Source organism: Gossypium hirsutum, chromosome D06 (assembly GCF_007990345.1).
Source record: "Gossypium hirsutum isolate 1008001.06 chromosome D06, Gossypium_hirsutum_v2.1, whole genome shotgun sequence".
NCBI lineage: Eukaryota > Viridiplantae > Streptophyta > Magnoliopsida > Malvales > Malvaceae > Gossypium > Gossypium hirsutum.
This window is the reverse complement of record NC_053442.1, coordinates 24,071,998-24,096,826: the sequence shown is the minus strand read 5'-3', so window position 1 is coordinate 24,096,826 and position 24,829 is coordinate 24,071,998. Positions and strand designations below refer to the sequence as shown.

General features: G+C 30.4%; 1 protein-coding gene and 1 pseudogene across 1 annotated transcript; both read left to right on the top strand.

Moving 5' to 3' along the window:
• Nucleotides 1-10,647: 10,647 nt before the first annotated feature.
• LOC107962917 (uncharacterized) lies at nucleotides 10,648-11,852 on the top strand. The gene has a single exon (XM_016899482.2). The coding sequence runs from the start codon at nucleotides 10,927-10,929 to the stop codon at nucleotides 11,452-11,454; it is 528 nt and encodes a 175-aa protein (XP_016754971.2). The 5' UTR covers nucleotides 10,648-10,926; the 3' UTR covers nucleotides 11,455-11,852.
• A 2,967-nt stretch (nucleotides 11,853-14,819) lies between these two features.
• LOC107942302 (trafficking protein particle complex II-specific subunit 120 homolog) lies at nucleotides 14,820-22,154 on the top strand (annotated as a pseudogene).
• The last annotated feature ends 2,675 nt before the right edge of the window (nucleotides 22,155-24,829 follow it).

Genomic DNA, 24,829 nt, shown 5'->3' with positions numbered 1-24,829 from the left:
TTTTTTACCATGAAAAAGTTTATTACTAACAAATAGTAATAAAATCATTTGTTTTAGAAAAATGACTCGTTGTCACATTTCTTTTTCATAAACCATGCAATGCCAATGAGATGATATTATTACCCTTTATCAGGCTATAAATTTCACCATTGTAAGTAAAGTTATGTCATACATAAGTCGTATATCAAACATACCAACTTTCAACTCTATTACCAATTTAACTCAAGCTTTTAATATATCAAAGTATACGAGTTACATAAACATAGTCAATTACTTACTCAAAATTGAGATAAGTACACCATGAATGTCACAAGTGAATAAATCCGTAAACGGATTCAGGATGAACTCAATCTTTTAATATATATCAAAGTATACGAGTTATATAAACATAGTCAATTACTTATTCAAAATTGAGATAAGTCACATCATGAATGTCACAAGTGAATAGATCCATTGAGGATGAATTCAACTCGGGTCCTATCCAATGCATTGTCAATCTAGACAATCACATATATGTCTCTATTTTTCTTGGAGTCATCTGCTTTGATACCCAAAATAAAGTATCTCCCGAATTGGACTTGATAGACAACATAATAGTCTCTTGAATCAATTTGCTCAGTTTTGATTCTTCATATTAAGGTTTATTTAGATTACCTACTAATATAAGTTGTCTTTTCAAATCATGATCTGGTCACACAATGTAACTTAATATTAATTAAGAGTTAGGTCTTCAATAAGTCAATATTTACTTATACATTTTGCTTTTCATACAAAAAATTATTGAGAAAAAATATACAAAAGATAATAATTTTAACTATGGGATTTTATTAATTAAACTGTTCAAAAATTACAAGCATAATGACGAAACAACTATACTAAAGGCACCAAATTCCAACAAAAGACTAGTTCGACCTTGAAATAGACTCTAGGCATCCATCCCCCATTCTATATTTACCGCACATTATCCTTACTCACACAGCATCTCCATTATCAACAAGTTAAATCCCACTTTCAAATGAAAAGAGGTGTTCTGATCACATAACCTTCTTAAGCTGAATCCCCTTCGATCAATTAGTTGGCAACATAACCTCCAATTAACAAGGGATATTTTCTATCCATACTTGTAGTACCCCATATGAACTGTTGAACTAACCTTTCAATCACCAGAAAAATATTTAAACAGATTTAAGCAGTTTGCATAAAATAATTTGGAATCAAAAGTAAATCTGCTCTCGCCAAAGTAACTCTCCTTACCATCGAAAGTAGCTTCACGTCCTAACCACTTAGATGCTCTCAAACCTTCTTTAGGATAAAATCAATAGTACTATGCTTGACATGACTATGAAAGAGGGGACCTCTAAGATACTTAAAAAGATTGGGCACTGTTTATAACCCAAGAGAATTACATATTAAATCATATTTTAATTAAGGTTGTGTTTGCTTCACTGAAAACAACTTCCAAAAAATGATTTCTGAAAAAAGAATTAATTTTCTGGAAAAACTGATATTTTCTAGTGTTTAGATGATTATGTGTAAGATATTTTCGTTGTTTGGTAAGTTTTCTTGAAATCATATTTTTAAAATTGTTTTCAGCGAAACAAACACAACATAAATGTAGTTGTTACAAAATATTTTACTAGCGTTTCCTTTTGACAATCAAAATTTATTTTATAATACGTTAATATTCTATAATAATTAATATCATATATAAACTTAATAATAAACAATGCATAACTAAAACTTAATTTAAATTATATATATTACATAAATGAGAGTGAATTGTGACACATTTGAATTGGAAGGGAAAAATAAAGTTAAGCATGATTTAAACAAATACCTATATTTATATAATTAAAATATTCTTATTTTATACTATAAACATTTATTATTAAAAAAATTATAAACTGTAATATATATTTATTATTAAAATATTGATATAAATATTTTTTCAATAATGTATTAAGAATATTATTTAAAATATAAAATTTTTATTTTCTAAAATTTATAATTAAAATAAAACTTTAATATTAAATAATTTATTAAAATAATTAATTTTATTAATAATAAATTATATTATTAAATATAAATAATTTAACATGTATTTTAAATAATATTGAATATTATAATATTTGATATTAATATTTTAATATTTTAAAAAATCAAATAAAAATTATTACCAATATAAAAATATTAGACTTGATTCAATTTAATTTTTATATAAAAATAAAATTACTCATAAAATAGTTATTTTTTGAAAAATGACTTACGTTTCTCAAAAGGGTAAGTAAATTTACAAGAAAAGAGACTTATTTTCATTGACTTCTAAATCATTTTCCTTTAAACAAGCTATTTTTCATGAAACAAACACAAAAAAATGCAAAAACATTTTTCGTAAAACAAATGCACCCTAAATTAATATCAATTGATCATTCATCAAATTCAAAGGTGAATATGTTGGACCTACAATTCAGTTTTTTCAGTATTATAACAATCGAATTATTTGTCAAACCCCTAATTTTATAAACACAAATAAATAATAATATAAAATTTCATTTATGTTATGAATATCTTATTAAGTGGGTGTCCATCATGATCAAAATAAAGTTTTAATGTGCTTTAAATTCTAATAATTATTAGAATTAGATCTCTACTTCTTTTATACTTCTTATGCCTATAAATAGAGACTCTGATGAAGCATTGTAATCACCCATTTTGATAAATAAAGTACATTCTCTATTGCTTTCATATTTTCCTTGTTCTTTATTCTCTCCATCTCTCTTTATTTTGTAACACGTCATTAGCACGATGATTCTCTATTTTTTTTCTTTTAAAATCTTTCAAAGTCGTCCCCCAAATCCAATTCCTCTTTCATCTTAAACTTTCACCCTTACAACTTCATCTTCAGGATGTTAAAAGATTCAATCTCATAATGGATCATGGTGATGACGATGATGTTAAAGATCTTCAGGTATATTTTATTTATTATATCATGTTTATTATAATTGGAGACTAATCATGACAATATGAATGGATAGATTCTGATTTAAAATCCACGTATGTTTACGATGGTGATTATGAAATAAAAAATTAATAGAGGTGTTTAGAAGTCTGCCCTACTAGATTTGTTACATTCCTTGAAGTGAATGCAAACATAAAGAAAATAAAAGATATGATCATGGACCACTAAAAGTGGGAACATAGTAATAAATAAGAGAACAATGAGAGTTCTCAAGATAACTCTTTAAAAGGTAAAGATAACTTATGTTATCAATGTGATATGAAAGATTATTGGTCATATATGTGGTGTTTGCCCAAATATTTTGTTTCTATTAATATTCTTTGAGGAAGGATGTGAGAGTGTAGTAATGAATTCTATCATTACATATAGAAAATATTTATCTTATTTGGTATTAAAACAAATAAATATTATTCCAATATTTGGTAGTACAAAATTAGGCGAAAGCTCCATAAGAGCTAATATATTAATATATTTTGATGATTAATCCATTGATTTTAAAATATATTTATAATTGTTCTTATATTGAGATTGTGAATGAGGAAAATATTATATTTCATATGAATCACTATTGCTATAAATATCTATTTTGAAAGGATGAAAAAGAGAGGATTGGGTTATTAATTTATATTTATTTTATAATATTTGTGATCTGCTTTTGTCATCATCCCCATTAAAGGATTGGAAGCAAATTTTTTTACTATGAAAGATATATTTATGAGCAGTAAAATATGATAATTCTATCTAAAGTTTGTTATGGTTGGATGCACCTGAAGTTGCAAAAAAAATAGATATTTGAAGATTTTGGTGTATTCCCTGAAGCGAATATTGCATATAATTGTTTGGAAATTATATTTATTTTGTTGACTTAGTGAGGTTATAATATCCACATTGATTTAGACATTTCTAGTAGTAAATGTCATAATAGCACTTATATGTGGATACAAAGTAAAAGGAATGATAGTAAAATTATTAATTTATTACAATTTAGTACAATTGAAACACATGTTAAAATAAACCAGAAGTTTATTGATACAAATACATTTACTACTTGACGTGATCAGTTAGACCATCCTGGATCATGTATGATGCGAAAATTAATTAAGAATTCATATGGACAATTATTAAAGAACCAGAAGATTCTTTAATTTAAAAGAATTCTTATATGTTGTTTGTTCTCAATGAAAATTGATTATTAGAAACTCAGTAGCTAAAGTTGAGATTTAATGTCTCGCATTTCTGAAACGAATATGGGTCCATTCATCCACCATGTGGATGGTTTGATATTATATGATTTTGTTAGATACATCTACAAAATAATCACATATGAATTATCAATTTGCAACCTGCCGTTTGCAAGATTGCTTGTTTAAATAATTAATTTCAGATCATGCAATTTAGACAGTTCATCTTGCTAATACTGATAAGTCTATATCTCAATCTTTTATTGATTGAGTTTGAAAAACTTCTTTAAAAGTTTGCGCATAATGGTTTAGAGAAATTATTGATTGAACGCCTCTGATAATGTCTAAACCATTACTTATGAGAACTAAACTTCCTATTTCAACATGAGGTTATATTGATTTACGTGTTGTACGTATCGAGCCAATAAGTTATAAATACTCCCCATTACAATTGGTTTTTGATCAATAGCTAAATATTTCTTATCTTTGAATTTTTGTATGTGCGTATATGTTCCAATTGCTCCACCACAATGCACAAAGATGGGCGAATCCTCAAAGAAAGTTGGGAATATATACTAATTACAAGTTTCTTTATATTATTAGATGTTTTGAATGTATTCGAGATTCAATTATGGCATTATTTGTGATTACAATTTTGATTCGATAGTTTTCCCGACATTAGGGGGAGAGAAATAATAACTTGTAATGAGTTAGGGGGAGAATAATTTGAACTAGAAGTTTAGTAAGGATAACTCATTACAAGTTAACTGTTAGATGTATTTACAAACTTAATGAGAATAACCAAGTGTTATATATCATCTAATATTTTAATTTGAATCAAAGTCTCAGTAGGACAATCAGTTAGAATAAATAATAGATTGATTGGTTCCAAAGATAAAAATTCTTCTACATGGTCATATAGTGGAGGCGGGTGTTCCAGAAAAGGCTCAAGACATAACTAATAAGTAAAACTTCAGAAGAGGTTCAGGTACCTAAAACTAAATTTTGAAATAATGAAAATAAGAGACCTCGATAAGTTATGCCAATTAGAGAAAATGTGGAACCGGATAATAAAAATGGTCTACAATGATTTTGCATGCAATATTATTATTGAAATAATGAAATAAAAGGAGGATCTTGAATAAATCTATTGAGAAATATAGATATGGAATAAATTGATCAAAATAGAAAGACACAACTCAAGTACAATTAAATTCGTGGAGTTTTTGGACCAGCAGTCTAAATATCTAAAGGTATAAAGCCAATAAGGGTGCAATTGAAGTAGTTTTGCAAAAGCAGAATAAAAATATAAAATTTTTCGCTAAGTCCTGGCATTGATTATGAAAAGATATAATATTCTTTTGTGGTGGATGCAATAACCTTTAGATATATTATTAAATTGACAATTCATAAAAGATTTAACTTGCGTCTAATGGTTATTGTTACAACCTTTTATGAATTACTACATAATAAAGTTTATATTAAAATCCTTGAAGGATTTAGGATGCTAGAAGTATATTGAAATTCTTGAGAAATTGTTCATTTACATGAATTGAAATAATTTGAACATATGTGGTAAATTTGAGTAATTGAAGGAGGATTATAAAATGATCCAAAATAACTATTTGTGTTTTTATAGAAGGATCATGATTAAAGTTTGCTATGATTATTATTGAAACTCCTAAAGAGATCAAAATATATTTCCCCAAATTTCTCTCACTCATGACTTTTAAAAGAATGGTAATATAAATGCTTATCAAATACATTAAAATAGTCATTTGAAAAACTAGTATTCAAGATTGAATACGTAGAATATAAGAAAATATGTGATGTTTTCATGCGTTGCACTTTTTTTCTCTTAACTGAGGTTTTGTCCCATTGGGTTTTCCTAGTAAGATTTTTAATGAGGCAGCATATTTTGCGTATTATAGATTGTGTACTATTTTTCTTTCATTAAGTTTTTATCCCACAAGATTTTTCCTAATAAGGTTTTAACGATGCACATTATCTACCAATGGACATCCAATAGGGAGTGCTATATCTTATTAAGTGGATGTCTATCATAATCAAGATAAAGTTTTAATATACTTTAAATTCTAATAGTTATTAGAATTAGATCTCTACTTCTTTTATACTTCTTATGCCTATAAATAGAGACTCTGATGAAGCATTGTAATCACCCCTTTTGATTAATAAAGTATATTCTCTATTACTTTCATATTTTCTTAGTTCTTTATTCTCCCCCTCTCTCCTTATTTTATAAGGATTTAATAAATTTAAATATTTATTCTAACTTAAATCTTATTTTTTATCAATTAATTTTTTTATTATCGATTAAATTCTCAAACTCATGTAATGATTCTGAAAAACATTTTTTTTTCAAGTGGATTAAACTTGACTCAATCAAAGTAGCCTCGACTTTGCCAATGCGTGGTGTGTAATCACAAGCGAAGCAAGCGTCAAAGGGTTGACCGTGTCACCCAGCCCGGCCACGGGAACCAAAGTCGGGTTGTTTCCGTAAATAAAGTAAAGTACAGGGGTAAACTATTAAGGTGGGTGGATAATTATGCCACTGAGTTGTTCCAAACCCACGTCAGATACCAACCGAGGTCTTTGTGGGCTCTCTCCTCCATCTACTACTTTCTACGCGCCTTCTAATCCGTGAATAACACGCTCCAAAAAATCTTGAATAGTTTAATTTTGCCTTTATTATAAAACGCCTTATTGGTCATGCCCATTACCACTTACTAGCTAAATTCCAAAACAAAATCTTAAAATTGTGCCAAACACTTTAATGCACAATTAATTTTTTTATGATAAGTGAGAATAAAGTGAATAAATAATCCACAATTATTTTTATTTAGAATTTTCGTGAAAAGTAATTAATGCTATAATTTATTTTGGTCAAGGGATTTTGATTAATGTATTCGTTTCCATCGATTTCGATTGTATCAACCAGTACGTATTATTTTAATAATAATTTGAAATAGATAATTTTTTGTATCGGTAAAAATTTTGATCTATACCGATTTTACTTGTTTGTTACATCTAATTACAATTACACCAACTAAAATATTATGTGCCAACTAATGCATGAATAATATTAAAATATATAAAAATATTATTTTTATCGATTTTATTTATTTTATTATACTAACTTTAAAATTTAAACTTCAACTAAAGTAAAGTAGAAAAATTAATAAATAATAAAAGATTAAAGAATTTATCTAACAAACAAAATAAATAAATAAAATGAGAAAATCTCTAAAAGTTTTGCTCAACGTTACATATATGTTTTAATTAAATGTCCATTTTATATATTAAGGGATGATCTTTCTGTAGATTTTTTGAATTATATTGTAGATAATTTTGTTGTTTAATGTGTGAGATAATTTTTTTTCTTATTTAATTTATATTTATTGAATGAATAAATTTTATTGGTGAAGTTTATTGATAATTAATATAATTGATTAATATTTCTATATTTGAAATTATTTGATTTATTTCATTTTATATATAAAATATTTTTCCTAAATATTGATAAACTTGAAACAGTATACCAAAACAGACCAGTACTTGTACAAAACAGTTCCAGTAGAAAAATGGCGTGCCTACTAGTTCGGTACTAACTACCTTTTGATCTCTTGAAGCCGTCAAACTCTCTCAATAAGTAGGTATTATTTTTGGAACAAATAGGGGTTTTGTCTCCAAACTCTATAGAAAGTCTAAGTGTCTTGAGAGATGATAAGTTCACAAAGACGGACACACCTCATCAAGATGGACCATACTTAGATCAAGTGGTACCATGCCTCCCACCCAACGACCTACATGTTATAGATTGAGGATTCAAATCCTATCAATGGCAAATTACCGTCATCTCCTTGGTAGGTGATTGCAAATTCTAACAAGGTGCTCCAACTTAATTAACCCATCACCTCTCAAAACTCAAATTATATGCCAAGTTAGAAAACAAAGCCTATACTCAATTTGACGATAATATAAACTTGTAGAGGAGTCTGGTAGCCCGAAGGATCAAAGTAACGAGTTTTTCAATTTAATTTTTTTCTTCAAAATAGAATTATGATATGATCACAAATAATACATATTTAAGCAACTATAATTATAATTAATTTTCTATAAAAAAAACTATAATTAATTTAGTGTAGAGCACAAACCATATAGAAAATTGAAATATATCTCACCTTAAACCAAAAACAAAAAAAAAATTAAGAAATAACTTAGACATGACATGATATTTTCGCATTACGAGACTCAAACATGGACACTCAAGATTTCAGTACTTCAATTTTTGCGAACAATCTGATGCTCATTGGCTATATTTGTTGTATAAAGATTTGTATCCTAAAAGCAGAACTCTAAAAAATTTATATGATATGTAAACTTTAATTTTATACCATTATTTAATATGAATTTTTGGTTTTAGTTACATTTAGAAATATAAATGAATGGAGTTATTTTTATCTTGACTAAAATTTATTATTTGTGTATTTAATAAGTACCCTTAAACTTGTGTATTGTATTTCATAACAAAAAACATAAATTATATAAATTTAATTATTTGTGTATTGTATTGTATTAATAGTGTTAGCTATTTTTGAAAATTTTAACTAAAATAACATTTTAATATATAATATTGCATTAAAATCAAAATACATATATCACATTATGCATTTAAAAACATAAATTATATATTTTAAGAATTAAAACACGAGCATTTTAATTAAAGAAATAATAAAAATAAATATATACTAATGTATTAAGTTGAATAGTAAAAAATTCAATACCTTTTGTTGAAATCTTATAAATTGCTTGAAGAAAATTGCTCAATTTTGAATTTAATTAGAGTTTCAAGAAGAAAAATTAATATATATTAAAAAAAACTATAAATCCTATTACACATATATGAATGTGGAAATTACATATTTCAAATATAGAAGTGTGTTTGAAAATAACGTACAATAAATAATGAAACATATGGTTTGAAACTAATTAATCATAATAAAATATTAAATATTTACAATATTAAAATAGAAAAAAATTAGAGTAAATTGTGAGTAAATTAGATATACGATCGATGAAGTTAATAAATTGTGTATATTAAAATAAAAACATTAAAATGAATTTATGGTAGACCGATAATTTTAAGGTTTTACTAATCTTATTAGTGTGAGTTCAAACCTCAATGTAGGTGTATTTTTATTATTTTTAATTACAGAAAGATATTTCCATAATTTACCTAATAGTATAGTTACAAAGAGACAATCAATGTATGTGTTAAAAAAAATAGGCATAATGATCTATCTGCCCTCCGATTTTACAAAAAAGACATTTTAGCCATTCATTTAATTATTACCTCCGTTATCCCTTAAACTTATTCTATTTGTCAAATCACCCCAAATATAGATGAAAAAATTAATCTGTTAACTTTCTTGACATGACATCTACGTTAGCACTTAATTAATTTTTTAAAAATTAGAAAATATTTTTGCTACATTTTTTTATAATTTTTATTTTTTTGAAAATAAATTTTACATATTATTTTTGTTATAAAATAAATAGACTGAGAGTAAATAATAAAGAAAATGAGTAAGTAAAAGAGAGCGTATTTTATTGATCAATCGGAATAATCTACAATGCTTCTCCAAAGTCTATATTTATAGACATGAAAAGTATAAATGAAATAGAACTCTACTCCTAATGACTATTAGAATTTAAAGTATATAAAAAACTTATCTATATCTTGGTGGATACAGTATCAGGAAATACTGCTTGTGGAACCTCAATATCCTCAGGTTTATTCGTTAAATGGCAATTAGCATATACAATACATCCAGTTGCTTCTCATGGATTTTCATATCCTTGTTGCACAAAAATGGGATATGGATTTGAAAAGGAAGCCTCGGTTATTATATAGATCATGAGCAATACGTAAATGGATCAAGTAATCTCCTCTTTTATCCAAGAAAAAATATTTCTAATTTGCATGGTCTAATCATTGATCTCAAAATTTTCTACAATAAAATTAGGTAGGTCAGTAGTATAGTTCCCTAGCCACGATTGTGCTATTTACTTTTACTGAAAACTGAAAAAAAAAGACTAAAACAGAGTAGAAATTGTAATCTCCCGATAGATAAAAAGAGTAAAGTAACTACGACTTTGTATGCTTTGCTTAGCTTAAAAGTAAAAAAATCCATTTAATAAGATATTTACGACAATTTGAAAATTTTAAAGTAAAAATAATTAATGGTTGACATGATTGTCTTAACAAAATTAATAAATGATAAATTCTTATTATTTTAAAGTGATTAAAGTTTTTAAAAAAAATAGCGTAATGATTAAAAGGGACTGAAATAATTGTTTTTAATAAAGTTGGAAGATTTTATAGATTATATTATTAAAAAAAAGTTGCAACACCGCCATGATGAGAGTGGCTTTTAAACCGCCATTAAAAGCAAATAATTTAATTTTAATTTTGCTTCTCCTATAAAAATCCCTCTTTCCTTCTAACCCTAATCGCATTACATGTTTCATTTCCTTTTATCTCATGAAATGCAAGATTTTCTCCTCTTTTTGATAAATATTTAATTTCGCTTCATTTGAGTCTTCTTTCTTAAATTTCGTCTAAAAATCCTCTCCCAATTTCATTTCCAAAGCTTTTCAATTCTCTTGATTGTTCATATAATATAAATTTCTTCTTTTTCAGCCATGGGTGTTGCAGTTCTAAAACCAGACGATTGTTTAAAGCTACCAAATCCCATGAAACAACGAAATAGTCTTTGCCTTAACCCGAACCGATCGAATCGGTCACACCCAAACCGTAAAACTCGGTCTCCTACCACCTCCCCTCCTTCCCAGACCGCCGGCCCCAAGGTACCGCCTAAAGATCTCGTGATGGGTCAAGTTAAGATCCTCAAACGCGGTGAGGTTCTAAAAAAACCGACGCTGGAGAAGTCCGTCAGGTTCGAAAAGGAAAACATTGACGTTGTAGATCTGGGTTCCACTAACCGTTTGGGTCCTGATCCCGGTTCCGTTCCGACCCAGATCCGACTGACCAAGTCAAACAACAATAAGAAGGTCGTCCCAGCCTCTTTTTATGCTGGGTCGGCCTTTATAACCTCGCCGCCTCCGAGTTCCGTCCCGATGCCGGTGTTTTGCACCAAGAAGATCAGCGTTACCGTAAAGAACGACGACGCCACGAGCGACTTAAGGAGGATATTAAGGCTCGATTTGTAGTCATACCCAGAAATTAATTCGTGTCAGTTTCTCGTTTTCATCGTTTGGGTTCTCTCTTATATTTCGATCATCCCTTATTTTTTCAAGGGGAAAGATCGAAACAGGAGTAGATTTTAGCTTTTCAAATCATGTTCTTTATGTTGTATAGCGTAACTTGGGTCTTAGATTTGTTGATTTGCTTGGTTTAGAATGCAAAGGTGTGTCTGGGTTTTCGTCTATCAACTCTTTTCAGTTTTTTTTTTAATTTCCTCATAGAAGAATGTAATTTCTAGTTTGGGAAAAAGGATATATTTGGTGGGTTATCATTTGAATTAGGATTAGTCTAAATTTCGTTTGATTGATATATGTATCATCGGTTATTGATTTATTAGTGAAGTTGCGTTTGATTTCTGTGTTAATTATTGCTGTTGTTTCGGGGGAGTTTCGATACCCTAAGATTACTGCTTCGAGAGAGTATCTGGAGTGATCACAATTCGGAATTTTATACGATCTCTGGAAATGCTGAGGGAAGAAGTCTGAAAACCAAATCAAAAGATGATAGATTGATCCCCCATCAAAGCTACCCAAACTGTATTTTTGATCTTTTGTTCTTTGTTTCAATGGTACAGCAGGAGATGAAGCTTTTGCAAGACTCTTGGTGCTTAATTGGTAGACAAGTAACATTATAATGACCCTTAATTTGCAAGATTCTTAAACCCAGGTTCTATGACTATCCAACCTATTTCGATTTGAACCTACCTAATGATCCCTCTCCGAGTCATGTGGCAAAGAGATTGACATACTACTCGCTACTTTGTTCGATTTTAAATTTAAATATTTAACCTGGATTCACCAATTCCCTTTTAGTAGCTAAACAAATTAAGGGTGCAGGATACATCATCAAAACTCATTTATGTGCTCTCATGAGGGTATTTCCCCTAAAAGCCTGACGTCAGCTCATTACCATTCGTGATGTGACCCTCACCAATAAGTCCATACAGTCAATACCCTATGGCTGTTTTTCACTATCTTTAGGCCTTTACCAACACTAGTTGCACAAAAGAAATATCTTGTCCTTTTTTTGTTGGATTTTAGCTATTTAACTTTAATTTAATAAAATAAATCTTCTAAAAAATAATTTAAAATAAATTTGAATAATTTATCATTATCATCATTTCCGATCTTGATATTTTTGAAGGATGAGTTTGAATGGACGGTGCGTTTATCTGCGGTTAATGTAAAAACAGCGGTGGTGGTAAGATTAGACACTGTAACAATACTGTAGCGTGAGACAAAAAAGTAAGCTAAACACACCGCACTGAGCTAAACGCACCGCACTGCACCCAATCGCCCATCCAAACTCACCCTAAATCTATTATCCTCATTATCATTTTCAATAAACATTGGCTTGCTCAACATTATCCTTCACAACTTAAATTTTAATTTTCTAAAATTCAAAATAAATGTTAAAAATTGAATAAAATTTATTTTAGAATATAAATATATAAAATTACTTCATCATTGTTTCAATTGATCTTCCATCTCTTCAATATTTAATTTTAAATTATAAATTGTAGTAAATAATATTAAATTTTGATTTTTTTAGATGTTACATGAAAGTGTTGGATGGTAATGCATCGCTGAATTTAGTTTTAATTGGTATATAAGTATAAATTAATTAAAATAAAAACAAATTTATTACTAATAAAGAATGGCTCGCTATAAGAGTTGCAATTTGTTTTATTATTATTGTTTGATTAATATTATCATAAAATTACAAAATTAATATATTATGAATTCATTTAAAAGTTATTTTTAAATGTTAATGTTGTAATATAATAAATAATAAAATTTAATTCTGTTTGTTCAAAAATTTCTTTAAATTCATGCTTTTATATAGATTATAAATAAAATGCTAAAACTATTTCTTTTTTTTTTACTATCAACCTATTTACTAAATGGTACAAGGAAACATTTTGTATTTAGATGAAGAATTTTTAAATTTTTGAGATTTTTAAAATGTTAGCATTTGTATTTGCTTTATTTGGATAAATGTTTGTCTTGAGTATGGAGCAGTTTTAAAATTTGTGGCCAGCATCTACCCCTTAATAGGCTTACAGAATGTAGATGATTAGTTATTGGACTCGTTGATATCTTGAAAAAAAAAGAGTTATAAAAAAGAATAATTATATTAAAATAAAAAACTCAAAAATATTCAACGTGACATCATCATATTTGTAAAAAAAATATGAATTATTAGAATTAAATAAAAATGAAATTTGAAGTTTAAGTTGTTTTATCTCATAGAGGGTAATGTGTATTAAACCAAATAAAATTCTTTGGAATTTTGAAAAAAGGAACTGAGCTATTGAAATCTCTTTTAAAACTACTTACAATGTTGGAAAATATCCAATATATTCACTAAAATAAGTAAATTTATTTTTGGAAATTTAAAAACCTTGATACAAGTGAAATCCCTCCCAAACACGCCCTTAGTCTCTAAACTTGACAACTTTTCTCATTTTGATCCCTGAATTTTTCTTAGCTCACATTAATCATATATCTTGACAATTTTTCTCAATTTTGATCCTTGTGATGATATGGCATATCACCATCTATTTTTAATAAAAAATATTTTTAGGCCACGTCATTACATGGACTGAAATTGAAAAAAGTTGTCTAATTTCAAGGTTAATGTGAAAAGAAAAAGTTCAAGGCCTAAAATGAGAAAAATTACAAGTTCATAAACTAAATGTTGAGAATATATTAATTCTCAACTTTGTCGTGAAGGATCAATTTTACTTATAATATCAAAATGGTTTTATATATACCATTCTTAATTAAATTTGACATTAATTTAAATTTAGAATAGTAAAAAAGCAGTTGAGAAAAGAAAAAGTAAAATCGATGAATCTTATTATAAGTTTTGATTAAAATTTTTTTCAAAATAATATTTAGAATTACTAGTAGTTCTTCTCAGCCCATAAATAAAAAGATAATGCATTTTAACATACTCAAATTAAGACTAAATCGATATTTATATAGATGGTTTGTACAATATTTAGTTGAACATTTCAATTAATTAGTGACAGCGGTAAATTTAAAATGGAGGTAGATATTAATCATAGGCTGGTGATGTAATTAGGGATCATTGTCCTCCCCCTTTATTTAATTATTTTATATATTAAAATATATTCAGTTTTAAAAAAAATTATAGATACTTTCCCACATGTGGAATTTAAGATTTCTAATTTTATTTTAGTGAATTTAGTCTCCTGTTGTTTTAGTTTTTTAATTTTAGGTTTATTATAATATTATTTTTTATTATATGATATTCTGATTTTTTTAACAAAATAAATAAATTAAATACTGCAACCCCATTTGTCGACCTGAATCGTACTTGGCCACTAAATTCAGGTGCCTCTTCGACTTGACCGATTCGTATGTTCCTAATCTGATACACCCACCACCACCCTATCACCACTGCGCCTCTCCTCCCCTCTGATCTGGCAATGGAACCCGACGTGAGCATTGAGACATCATGCATGATCCGGATCGCCGTCCTTCCAATCGGCAAAGTCCCCCCTCCTCTTCTGCGGGATTACCACTCCATGCTCCTTCCGCACCACACCATCCCTCTCTCAACCATCAGCTCCTTCTACACGGAGCACCAGAAATCGCCTTTCGCCCACCAGCCTTGGGACACAGGCTCGCTCCAGTTCAAATTCTTGTTGGGCGGGTCCCCGCCTAGCCCTTGGGAAGATTTCCAGCCTTATCGCAAGTTCCTCTCCGTGATTGGCATTTGCCACTGCCCTTCGTCACCAGATCTTGATCACGTCATCGATCAATTCAATGCTGCCTGCAAAATTTACACTTCGGCTCTAGTTCTACGCTGCTTCGCCTTTTGTCCTGGCGATTCGCAAGTTAGTTCTCAGAATTAAGGTTTCTATTTTACTTCTCATTGAATCACATGCTGATAACTGGTTATTGGTTTCGATTATTATAAATTGACTTGAATTCTAATTATTAGTAACCTGTCGAAGGAATGGTTATATTACCTAAATTCTAGTGTGTCGTGAATGCTTAGGTTTTTTGTATATATTTGAAGTATGATAACCCATATTGGGTGTAAGATACGAGCATTTTAGGGAATAAAGTCTGAATAACATAGTAGAATGATATGATTTGTGTTTTTCAAACCTTTTATTATGTTTACTATTTGTTTATCTTAATAAACTAAACAAAACCTAGCTTTTAATGGATTACGTGATCTAATTACTTTATTTTCTGCTGCAGTTGGAAGATGGTAAGAAAAGGGAGAACTTGGTTTTGTTTCCTCCTGCAGACCGTACAATGCAGGAGTTTCACTTACATACAATGATGCAAGATATCGCTGCTTCATTACTGATGGAATTTGAGAAGTGGGTTCTTCAAGCAGAATCTTCAGGAACTCTTCTGAAGACACCTTTAGATTCTCAAGCTACTCTTAGCTCAGAGGAGGTTTATGTTTAGGTGTTTTATGCATTTTAATCTGTGAGCGCGTGGACGTGGGCATGCGCACACTTGTGCATGTGTGAGTGTGTGTGTGTGTGTGATGTGTTTGTTTTTATTAAATAACAATGCAGGTGATCAAGGCTAAAAAACGAAGACTTGCTCGTGCACAAAAGACAATAGGGGATTATTGTTTGTTAGCAGGATCGCCTGTTGATGCAAATGCTCACTATACTACTGCACTAGAGCTAGCCAGGTTGACTGCAGATTACTTTTGGTATGCTGGGGCATTGGAGGGTAGTGTTTGTGCTATACTGGTAATTGCGGATGTTAATCAAGCTCATCTGCTATTTATGATATTTGTATGGACCCTTAAATGTCCTTGTTTAGATTTTATATATGTTCTTGAACAGAAACAAATGGATAAGGCTAGCAGCTCACTTTTTGAAATTTGAAACTAAGTTTTTTTAAGGAAATCTCTATTGGAAAAGTGTCTCATAAAAGTTTTACAACGAGATGCATGTTTAGTTATGTCCACTAACAAATTTAGTGCTATGTGTTAAATTCCAAGATTTATCACATTTGAATTCATGATGTTTTATTTTCCTAATTGAGGATTTGTCCCATGTGTAAGGACCAAATTGTTCCTCCTTCTGTACTTCATATTATCTTTTTATTTTTCTATGGTAGGATTAATTTTTTGTAGGGGGAGGGGGTTGATGTTTTTTAGATTAGGCTATATTGACCTTTTGCATCATAACTGCAAGTGATAATATAGATAAAATATTTGCACATATGATATGAAATTTATTCATCTACTGTATAATTATTTATTTGTCTTATTATCAGGTTGATCAAATAGGCCAGAAGGATACAGGTGTAGAGGATGAGGTTAGATATCGGTACAATAATGTCATTACGCATTATAGGAAATCCTTCATTCAAGACAATGTTCAGAGGTATTTGGTGTCTTTCCATTGCACCTTCTTTGAGTTTCAACTACACATATTTGTAGATTTTTGCATCGACACTCTATTCCCCTACTTTTTAAGTTATATTTATGTTTGTGTTGTACCCATTTTCATTTGAATATTCTTTTAAGCAAATTGGATGAGGTCTTTATGATGCACCTTATTCTTGTCAGCCTAATCTTGTGTAGCATAATAAAAAGTGTTTGATTTATGCACATATTTTATTAATCAATGGAAATTTATCTAGCTTTAACTTTTTGAGAACTAACTCTTTTAATTTTTTTTTAAATGTAGAGTTTCACCCATTACCTTTGAACTTGAAGCTACCTTGAAATTGGCCAGGTTTTTATGTAGGTGTGTTTCAATTTTCAATGGAATTATAATTTTATTGAGTTAGTTGTGGACATGACATGCATAACTCCTTGGTATAGATAAATTATAGGGAAATTGCAAGTTGTATTAGATAAATTACAAATGTATCTTGGCATATTGAAAATTTGGTTGTATCATTCAACCCCCTCTTCCTAACTCCCATTTATTTTTTATTGTTTTACGTAGTTAATGTGATAGTTGGTATTTATTCATTTTCTAAAGAATATGGTGGCGACACTTTTATGACAGACCTATATAAATTCCAAGATCTTGTACATAGTTTTATGTGTTAAATCTTGTCAAAATGCATTCTTAAAATAACATTATTTTATAATCTTGTGGTAATTGTAGGAGAAAATTGATTAAGGAGGTTGTGGAGTTGTTAACTAATGCTGCTGATGGTGCTAAATCTTTGATTGATGCCAACGACAGACTCATATTATATGTTGAAATAGCTCGCTTATTTGGTACTCTTGGTTATCAACGAAAAGCTGCCTTCTTCTCAAGGCAGGTAGCTCAGTTATACCTACAACAAGAAAATAGATTTGCTGCTACCAGTGCCATGCAGGTCCTAGGGATGACCACCAAAGGATATCGTGTTCAGAGCAGAGCATCCATCGCAAAACATTCCATTTCTAATGTATGGAACTATGGAGCAAGTTTTGAATTGTCAACTTTATAAAGGCACCTCAGTCTTATTGAAGTTGTTCTTTCTTTGTAAACTAGCATATTATAACAACCATCAATATATTCTTTCTTCTGTGGTAGGAAACTGAACCAGGGCATGCTGATAGTGGAAAATTGCATCATCTGTTAGTAGTTTCACTGTTTGAATCACAATGGAGCACCTTGCAGATGGTTGTGCTGCGAGAGATACTTCTATCTGCTGTTCGTGCAGGAGATCTCTTGCTGCCTGGAGTGCAGCAGCAAGGCTACTAAGATCTTATTATCCTCTAATTACACCTGCTGGGCAAAATGGCCTTGCTAGTACCTTGAAAAGTGCAGCTGAAAGGTTGCCTTCGGGAACTCGATGTGCTGACCCAGCCTTACCTTTCATAAGGTTTGTCTTATTGCTTTTGAATTTATGTAGATTTGGGGATGGATAATTATATTTCCTCAATGTAATGGTTTTTGTGCTTTTGTTGTGCTCAAATGTAGAGAGTTTTTGTGATAGTTGTTAAGACATTCTGTTTTCTCTTAGTTTTGTCATTAGCTTTTAGGTGTGGTTTAAGTGAAAAAAACAACAGCGATAAAAAGAATTAATGCTAAACAAACTTGTAAGAAAGATGGAACTCTAGAAAACTTAGGGTTATAGAAAAACCTATAGTTTTTTTTTTATTAATTGAAATATAATAATCAGAAATATTGTTGATGTAAATTAGTTACAACATACATATAATAGACTTTCTTGCAAATAAAGTTTTATTATTAACCCTAAACTTAATCCTCAAGAAATAGTAATCCTAGTTGCCCAAGAAATATAAATAATACTTTAAACTAAATGTTATAAAATAAACTGAAATAAAACTAAAATAATAAAATTAATTATTATAAAATCATAATTAAGCTTCTGTGTCACTTTTTTTGCATACTTTCTCCTTCAATCAAGTTCTTTGGCTGAGGTTCATATATCTTCTCATCGTCAATTGTGATAAACTATTGACTTCCACTATCAAGTTTATGTGCTTCTATTGCACTTAAATGTGGAGATTTTTAATAATAGTTAGTTGCTGAGACATTATGTTTTCTCTTAGTTTTTGCATAGGCTTTTTCCGCATGCTTTCCTTCTCTATCTATTATTTTACTTAGGTATATGTATTTGCTTATTGTCAATCATGAAGAAACTGTTGACTCCCACTTCCTTAATACCCCAGTATGCAAAAAAGTTGATATTATTTTCTATGAATGTAGGGTATACTCTTTTCCTCTCCATCCCTCACAAATGGACATTGTAAAACGCAATCCAGCAAGAGAAGATTGGTGGGCAGGATCTGCTCCTTCAGGACCTTTTATCTACACACCATTTAGCAAGGGAGAGCCAACAAAAAATGGCAAGCAAGATTTGGTTTGGATTGTTGGGGAACCAGTTCAGGTCTTTGTGGAATTAGCTAACCCTTGTGGATTTGATTTAAAGGTCGACAACATCTATCTCTCAGTGCAATCAGGGAATTTTGATGCTTTTCCCCTTAGCGTAGATCTCCCAACTAATTCATCCGAGGTGATCATGTTATCTGGAATCCCAACATCTGTTGGACGGGTGGAGATTCCAGGATGCACTGTTCATTGTTTTGGTGTAATTACTGAGCACCTTTTTAGGGATGTTGATAATTTGCTTCTTGGAGCGGCACAAGGACTTGTGCTTTCTGACCCTTTTCGATGCTGTGGGTCGCCAAGGTTGAAAAATGTGTCTGTACCTAATATTTCTGTTATACCTCCATTGCCATTGCTAGTGTCGCATGTTGTAGGTGGTGATGGTGCCATTGTTTTATATGAAGGTTAAATTCGAGATGTTTGGATAAATCTAGCTAATGCTGGCACAATTGCAGTTGAGCAGGCACACATTTCACTATCTGGAAAAAACCAAGATTCTGTCATCTCGATTGGATACGAAAAACTAAAGTCTGCTCTTCCATTGAAACCTGGTGCAGAAGTGACCATACCTTTGACCTTGAAAGCCTGGCAGCTTGGCTTGGGCGAGAGTGATACTGCAGCTAGTAAGGGTGCCTCCGGTAGTATGGGTAGAACTGTGAAGGACGGATGTTGCCCCTCATTGTTGGTCCATTACGCAGGTATTTTTGTGAAATTTATATGGTGAAATCAGACACTGTGTCTCTCATAACACTGAACCACATTTTCCTTGTGCTGCCAATATCCCGTTGATCCGTTTACTGTGATGTTGTGTTTCCAAGTTTCTTGGATATATTCTTTGCAAGATTCCTGTAGATTGGATGGAATGATCTACGATTTCCCTTATAATGTAGCCTTGCAGTATTTATACTAGCAGCTATGATACATAGCAAAGCCCATTCTTTGCAGTTAACTATTCGTATGCTCGTAGTTTTGCATTAAGGCGGAAGTGTATCTATTATCAACCCTCTCAGAAATATTAGTAGGCTGGATTTTGTACCAAGTTTCTAATACATCTTCACTAGAGCATGTGCCACTTGTTTGGAAGCTTGACATAATCAAGTTCATTTGACTTGGATGATTAGCAACTTCTTTATAGTTCCATCAGTCTTGAACTGCATGTTGGAACTTTTTGAATGAGATTATCCTTTCAGCCTTTTCCTAATGTTGAAGTCTGTTCTTTTTCAGGGTCATTTGGAGATGCTAGGGATCTTGAAAAAAACAAAACATCTGTGCCCCCAGGAAGGCGTCTGATTGTTCCACTACAAATCTGTGTTTTGCAAGGTTTGTCTTTTGTTAAAGCTCGTTTGCTTTCCATGGAGATTCCTGCATATGTGGGCAAGGGTCCTTCCAATCCGGCTAATGTGGATGGTAACCCTTCGAATAAAGCTGTTGGCTATGGAAGTAAGATAGAGAGATTAGTGAAGATTGATCCCTTTAGAGGAAGCTGGGGATTACGTTTTCTTGAACTAGAGATGTCTAATCCAACTGATATGGTGTTCGAAGTAAGTGTTTCTGTCTTGGAAAAACCAAGCAATGAGGACAACGTTTCTGTTGACTATGCTGCTGAATATGGTTATCCCAAAACAAGAATTGACAGAGAATACTTCTCAAGGGTTTTAATACCACTTGAGCATTTTAAGTTACCTTTTCTTGATGATTCATTCTTTTCAAAAAATCTGCAGCTTGACGAGTCCACCAGTGGTAAAAATTCTAATTTGTCAGAAAGAAATACAAAATCTGAACTAAATGCTTCCATTAAGAGCCTCGTTTCCAGAATAAAAGTCAGGTGGCAATCAGGGCAGAACAGCTGTGGAGAACTGAATATCACAGATGCTATACGAGTAGCCCTTCAATCATCCATCATGGATATACTATTGCCAGATCCTCTGACTTTTAGCTTTAGGCTTGCGAGAAATGTTTCTAAAAATGCTGCAAATCTTGATTCACCAAAAGAATCTAGTATTAATATTCAGCCTTCTATGTCAAACAGTTCTGTAATCGAACATGATATGACTCCAATGGAAGTTCTAGTTCGGAATAACACGAAAGAAACCATCAAAATGAATCTTAGTGTTACATGCAGAGATGTAGCAGGACAGAATTGTGTTGAGGGCACGAAGGCAACTGTCTTATGGGCCGGTTAGTTCCTTTTCACTTTATGGTATCATATTTTAGCCATTAACTTAAACCTATCTGATTTATGAGTTTCTTTTTAGTTTGTTGGGCAATTCATAAAGAACTTTTGCTCTGTTTTTTTTAAGAACAGTCAAATTAGTGTTTTCGACTGAGAGGTCAACCATGTTTTTGTTAATCAGGTGTTCTAAGTGGAATCACCATAGAGGTTCCTCCACTTGAAGAAAGCAAACATAGTTTCTTTCTGTATTTCCTTGTCCCAGGTGAGTACACCATGGTTGCTGCTGCTGTAATCGACGACGCAAATGATGTTTTAAGAGCTAGAGCAAAATGTGAATCGCCTGACGAGCCTATTTTTTGTCGAGGACCTCCTTTCCATGTTCGTGTCATTGGGACTGCTTGACATTTTTCTTTTTTTTCCATATGCTTTCATAAAGTGATCTTCCTAAACCACTGCTCTCTTCCCCTATACACCAAAATTGATCTATCTCAGAAAACCTAATCCGCTTCTCAAAATCCAGTTACCCTACAAATTGAGTGCATGTTTTTGAGAAGATATGAAGATTACTTATCTATCCATTTTTGGATTTCTTTATTCATTATATATATATTGATTTTGTGAAATATATTTGATATTTCCATTTATTTTAACTATTATCCTCATTTCTATTGTCACAATTCGAAGGATTTGGACAAAAAAAAAAAGCAGTAATGCCCATATGACTGTGATTCGTGAATTACGTTTTTGTTGGACTAAAAATTTACTAGTCATTAAGAGTTTATAAACGCGAATTGTGTTGTTTGCATTGCCATCAAATTCCAAAAGTTATTCCTCTCTTGACAGTGTGAATTCAATTTCAAGCTTAAATTTATGATATGCTTTGTTCTTGAAATGAAAATATTTCGTGTTCGGATGATTTCAAATTGTTTGACTTATTCCAAGTTTGATCATTTTATGTCCAGTTATCATTTAGTTTTTGTGAATTTCATGTAGATGTGTTTCCGGGGATTCTTTTAAGAAAAGTTTCTTTACTTAAAAAGAAGTTGTGGATTTCCTTGTATTAAACGAGGGAGAGATGCATCAAGGCAAAAGTACTACCTATGTAAAATCAAGATTTAAGTTAAATGTTTTCTCATATAAATCAAATTTTTGGGGTGCAAGAGAAATCAACCATTGCGAATATTTGATTCAATGAACTTAAACACCACATATAATTAACAAATCTGCTTTTATTAAATTAACTTGGCTTAGCCCTCTTTGATCTATGCCTTTTCCTCTTCCCTTACCCACCCAACATCAATTAATTTTTCTTCTTACCACTTGTTTGTTTCTCAATTACATTGCCCAAATTCTATAATATACATTTATATGTTCACAATTCATTTTATACACATTTCTAAGAGGATTGTTGTTGCCTCTACCAGGATTATAGTTGGTAATTTGCGAAGTAAATGAAGTTAAAAGAGGTGTTGGAACGTTGTCTGACAGTTTTAAGTCAATATTTTGATAGGGTATGAAGTTGATCCAAGATTATAATAGATAGAATTAAGTAACAGAGAAAGCTTGTCAAGATCTAATATTTTTAATTGATTCCATGATTTCTCGTTTGATGCCCACAAATCTATTAGTCGATTAGTGATTGGTTGATGCAACATCTCTTATTTGTTAAGGATGTTATCTGCACGTCTATTGAGTTGTTGAAAATTTCTCGAGTCATATTTAAGATCTTAATCTATTTTAGTAAGTGTTATATTTGCCAACAAAGTCTCATCTCTTCAAATATAAGCTATAAAATATAATTAGTTTCACCAATATAATTTAATAAATTTTTGGTTGTATTCAATTGAATATATCTTGCCCTTGATGAAAAATCATAAAAATATTAATGATTTATTTTTTCCAAAATATACTTGTAGGTGATTAAGTAGATTAATTAATTCTCCAAAATATTCAAAGCTTGTTATTGCTAGTCAATCACTTTCCATGGCTTCCATATGATAGATATTTTTGAGCATGTATGGGTTAATTCAACATCAATGAATAGAGAAAATCAGTTTTCATTAATAGTACCATTTAGGCCATAAGATTGTGAGTTTCCTCAAGCAAGAAAATGGTGTGACATCTTTAAAAAAAGATTGGTGTGACATCATATCTTCATAATTTCATAAGAGAAAAGTGATACAAGAACAAATAAAATATTACCACCAAAAAACAAAAGAAAACACAACATCATCAAACCCATTCTTAATATGTGATATTTATTTTCCCTTGTGCATCTAAGACTCTGTTTAGTAACTTTTTTTTTTGTAAGCTAAGCAAAAAGTTTTTTAAAGTGAAGGTAGGAAGTGCACTTCATTCCCCCATTTTATTTTCATTCTTTTGCTCTTTGCATGCTTTCACCACAGCTTAAATCCTAAGTTCTTAGAGGTGGCAAATCGATGGAATTAGATTAGGCTCTTTTCAATTCAAATTATTGCGGATATAAATTCTAATTCGACTTTAATCATTTTGGATTATTATAAATTCATTTTTTTAGATTAAATAAGTTTTTAGCTCACTTTTTTTAAACTCGAATTTTTCATATTTTGACTTCTTTTTTAAATTTATCGAAAATTTTTGACCAGTATCAATAAGTCATTAGCCTTGATATTGTTAAAACAAAGAAATCATGGTTTTGTATTGATGGTGAAGTGAAGAGACCAAAGACAAGTTGCAAGTGGCTTAAAAGTGCCATTGTGGTCCATGAAGAAAACAAAGCCTAATTTTGAGGTTGAAAGAAAGGGGGTGAGGGAGGGGCAATTCAAAAGGAACATAAAGCTAGAAATGGGAAGTGGGGGACCAAAGCTACCATTGCTATAAATTCTCCAAGTTTTAGGCACATTCTCACCCTTTTTTTTTTCTTCTTTTTTGAAAAGTTTTGATTTTCGATAATCATATTAAGTCATGATTATATTTTGAACCAAGTCATATTAGACCTTAAACAAAAGAATAAAACTCTCTCCATATTTTTTTAATCTAAAGACTCAAACCTAAGATTTTACTTAAAATATCGAATTTCTTTTACCTCTCAATTTAATAATACAAATAATTCTCACTCTTTCAAAAGTTTATATCTTGTCAATTATTATTGTTTTATCAAATAACACATCCATCTCTACAACATTTGATTGAAAAGCCATGTAATAATAAAGGGAAAAAAAAGGAAAAGAAAGCATCTTCTTATTCAATGAAAGTAGGTTGCTTACCCCCTAATGATTCACATTTGAGCATTTCTCCAAAGAACCCAAAGCATTTTTTT

What these genes read in the sequence shown, in the direction of transcription:
- LOC107962917 (XM_016899482.2), top strand. Translation starts at nt 10,927, where the DNA reads ATGGGTGTTGCAGTTCTAAAACCAGACGATTGTTTAAAGCTACCAAAT.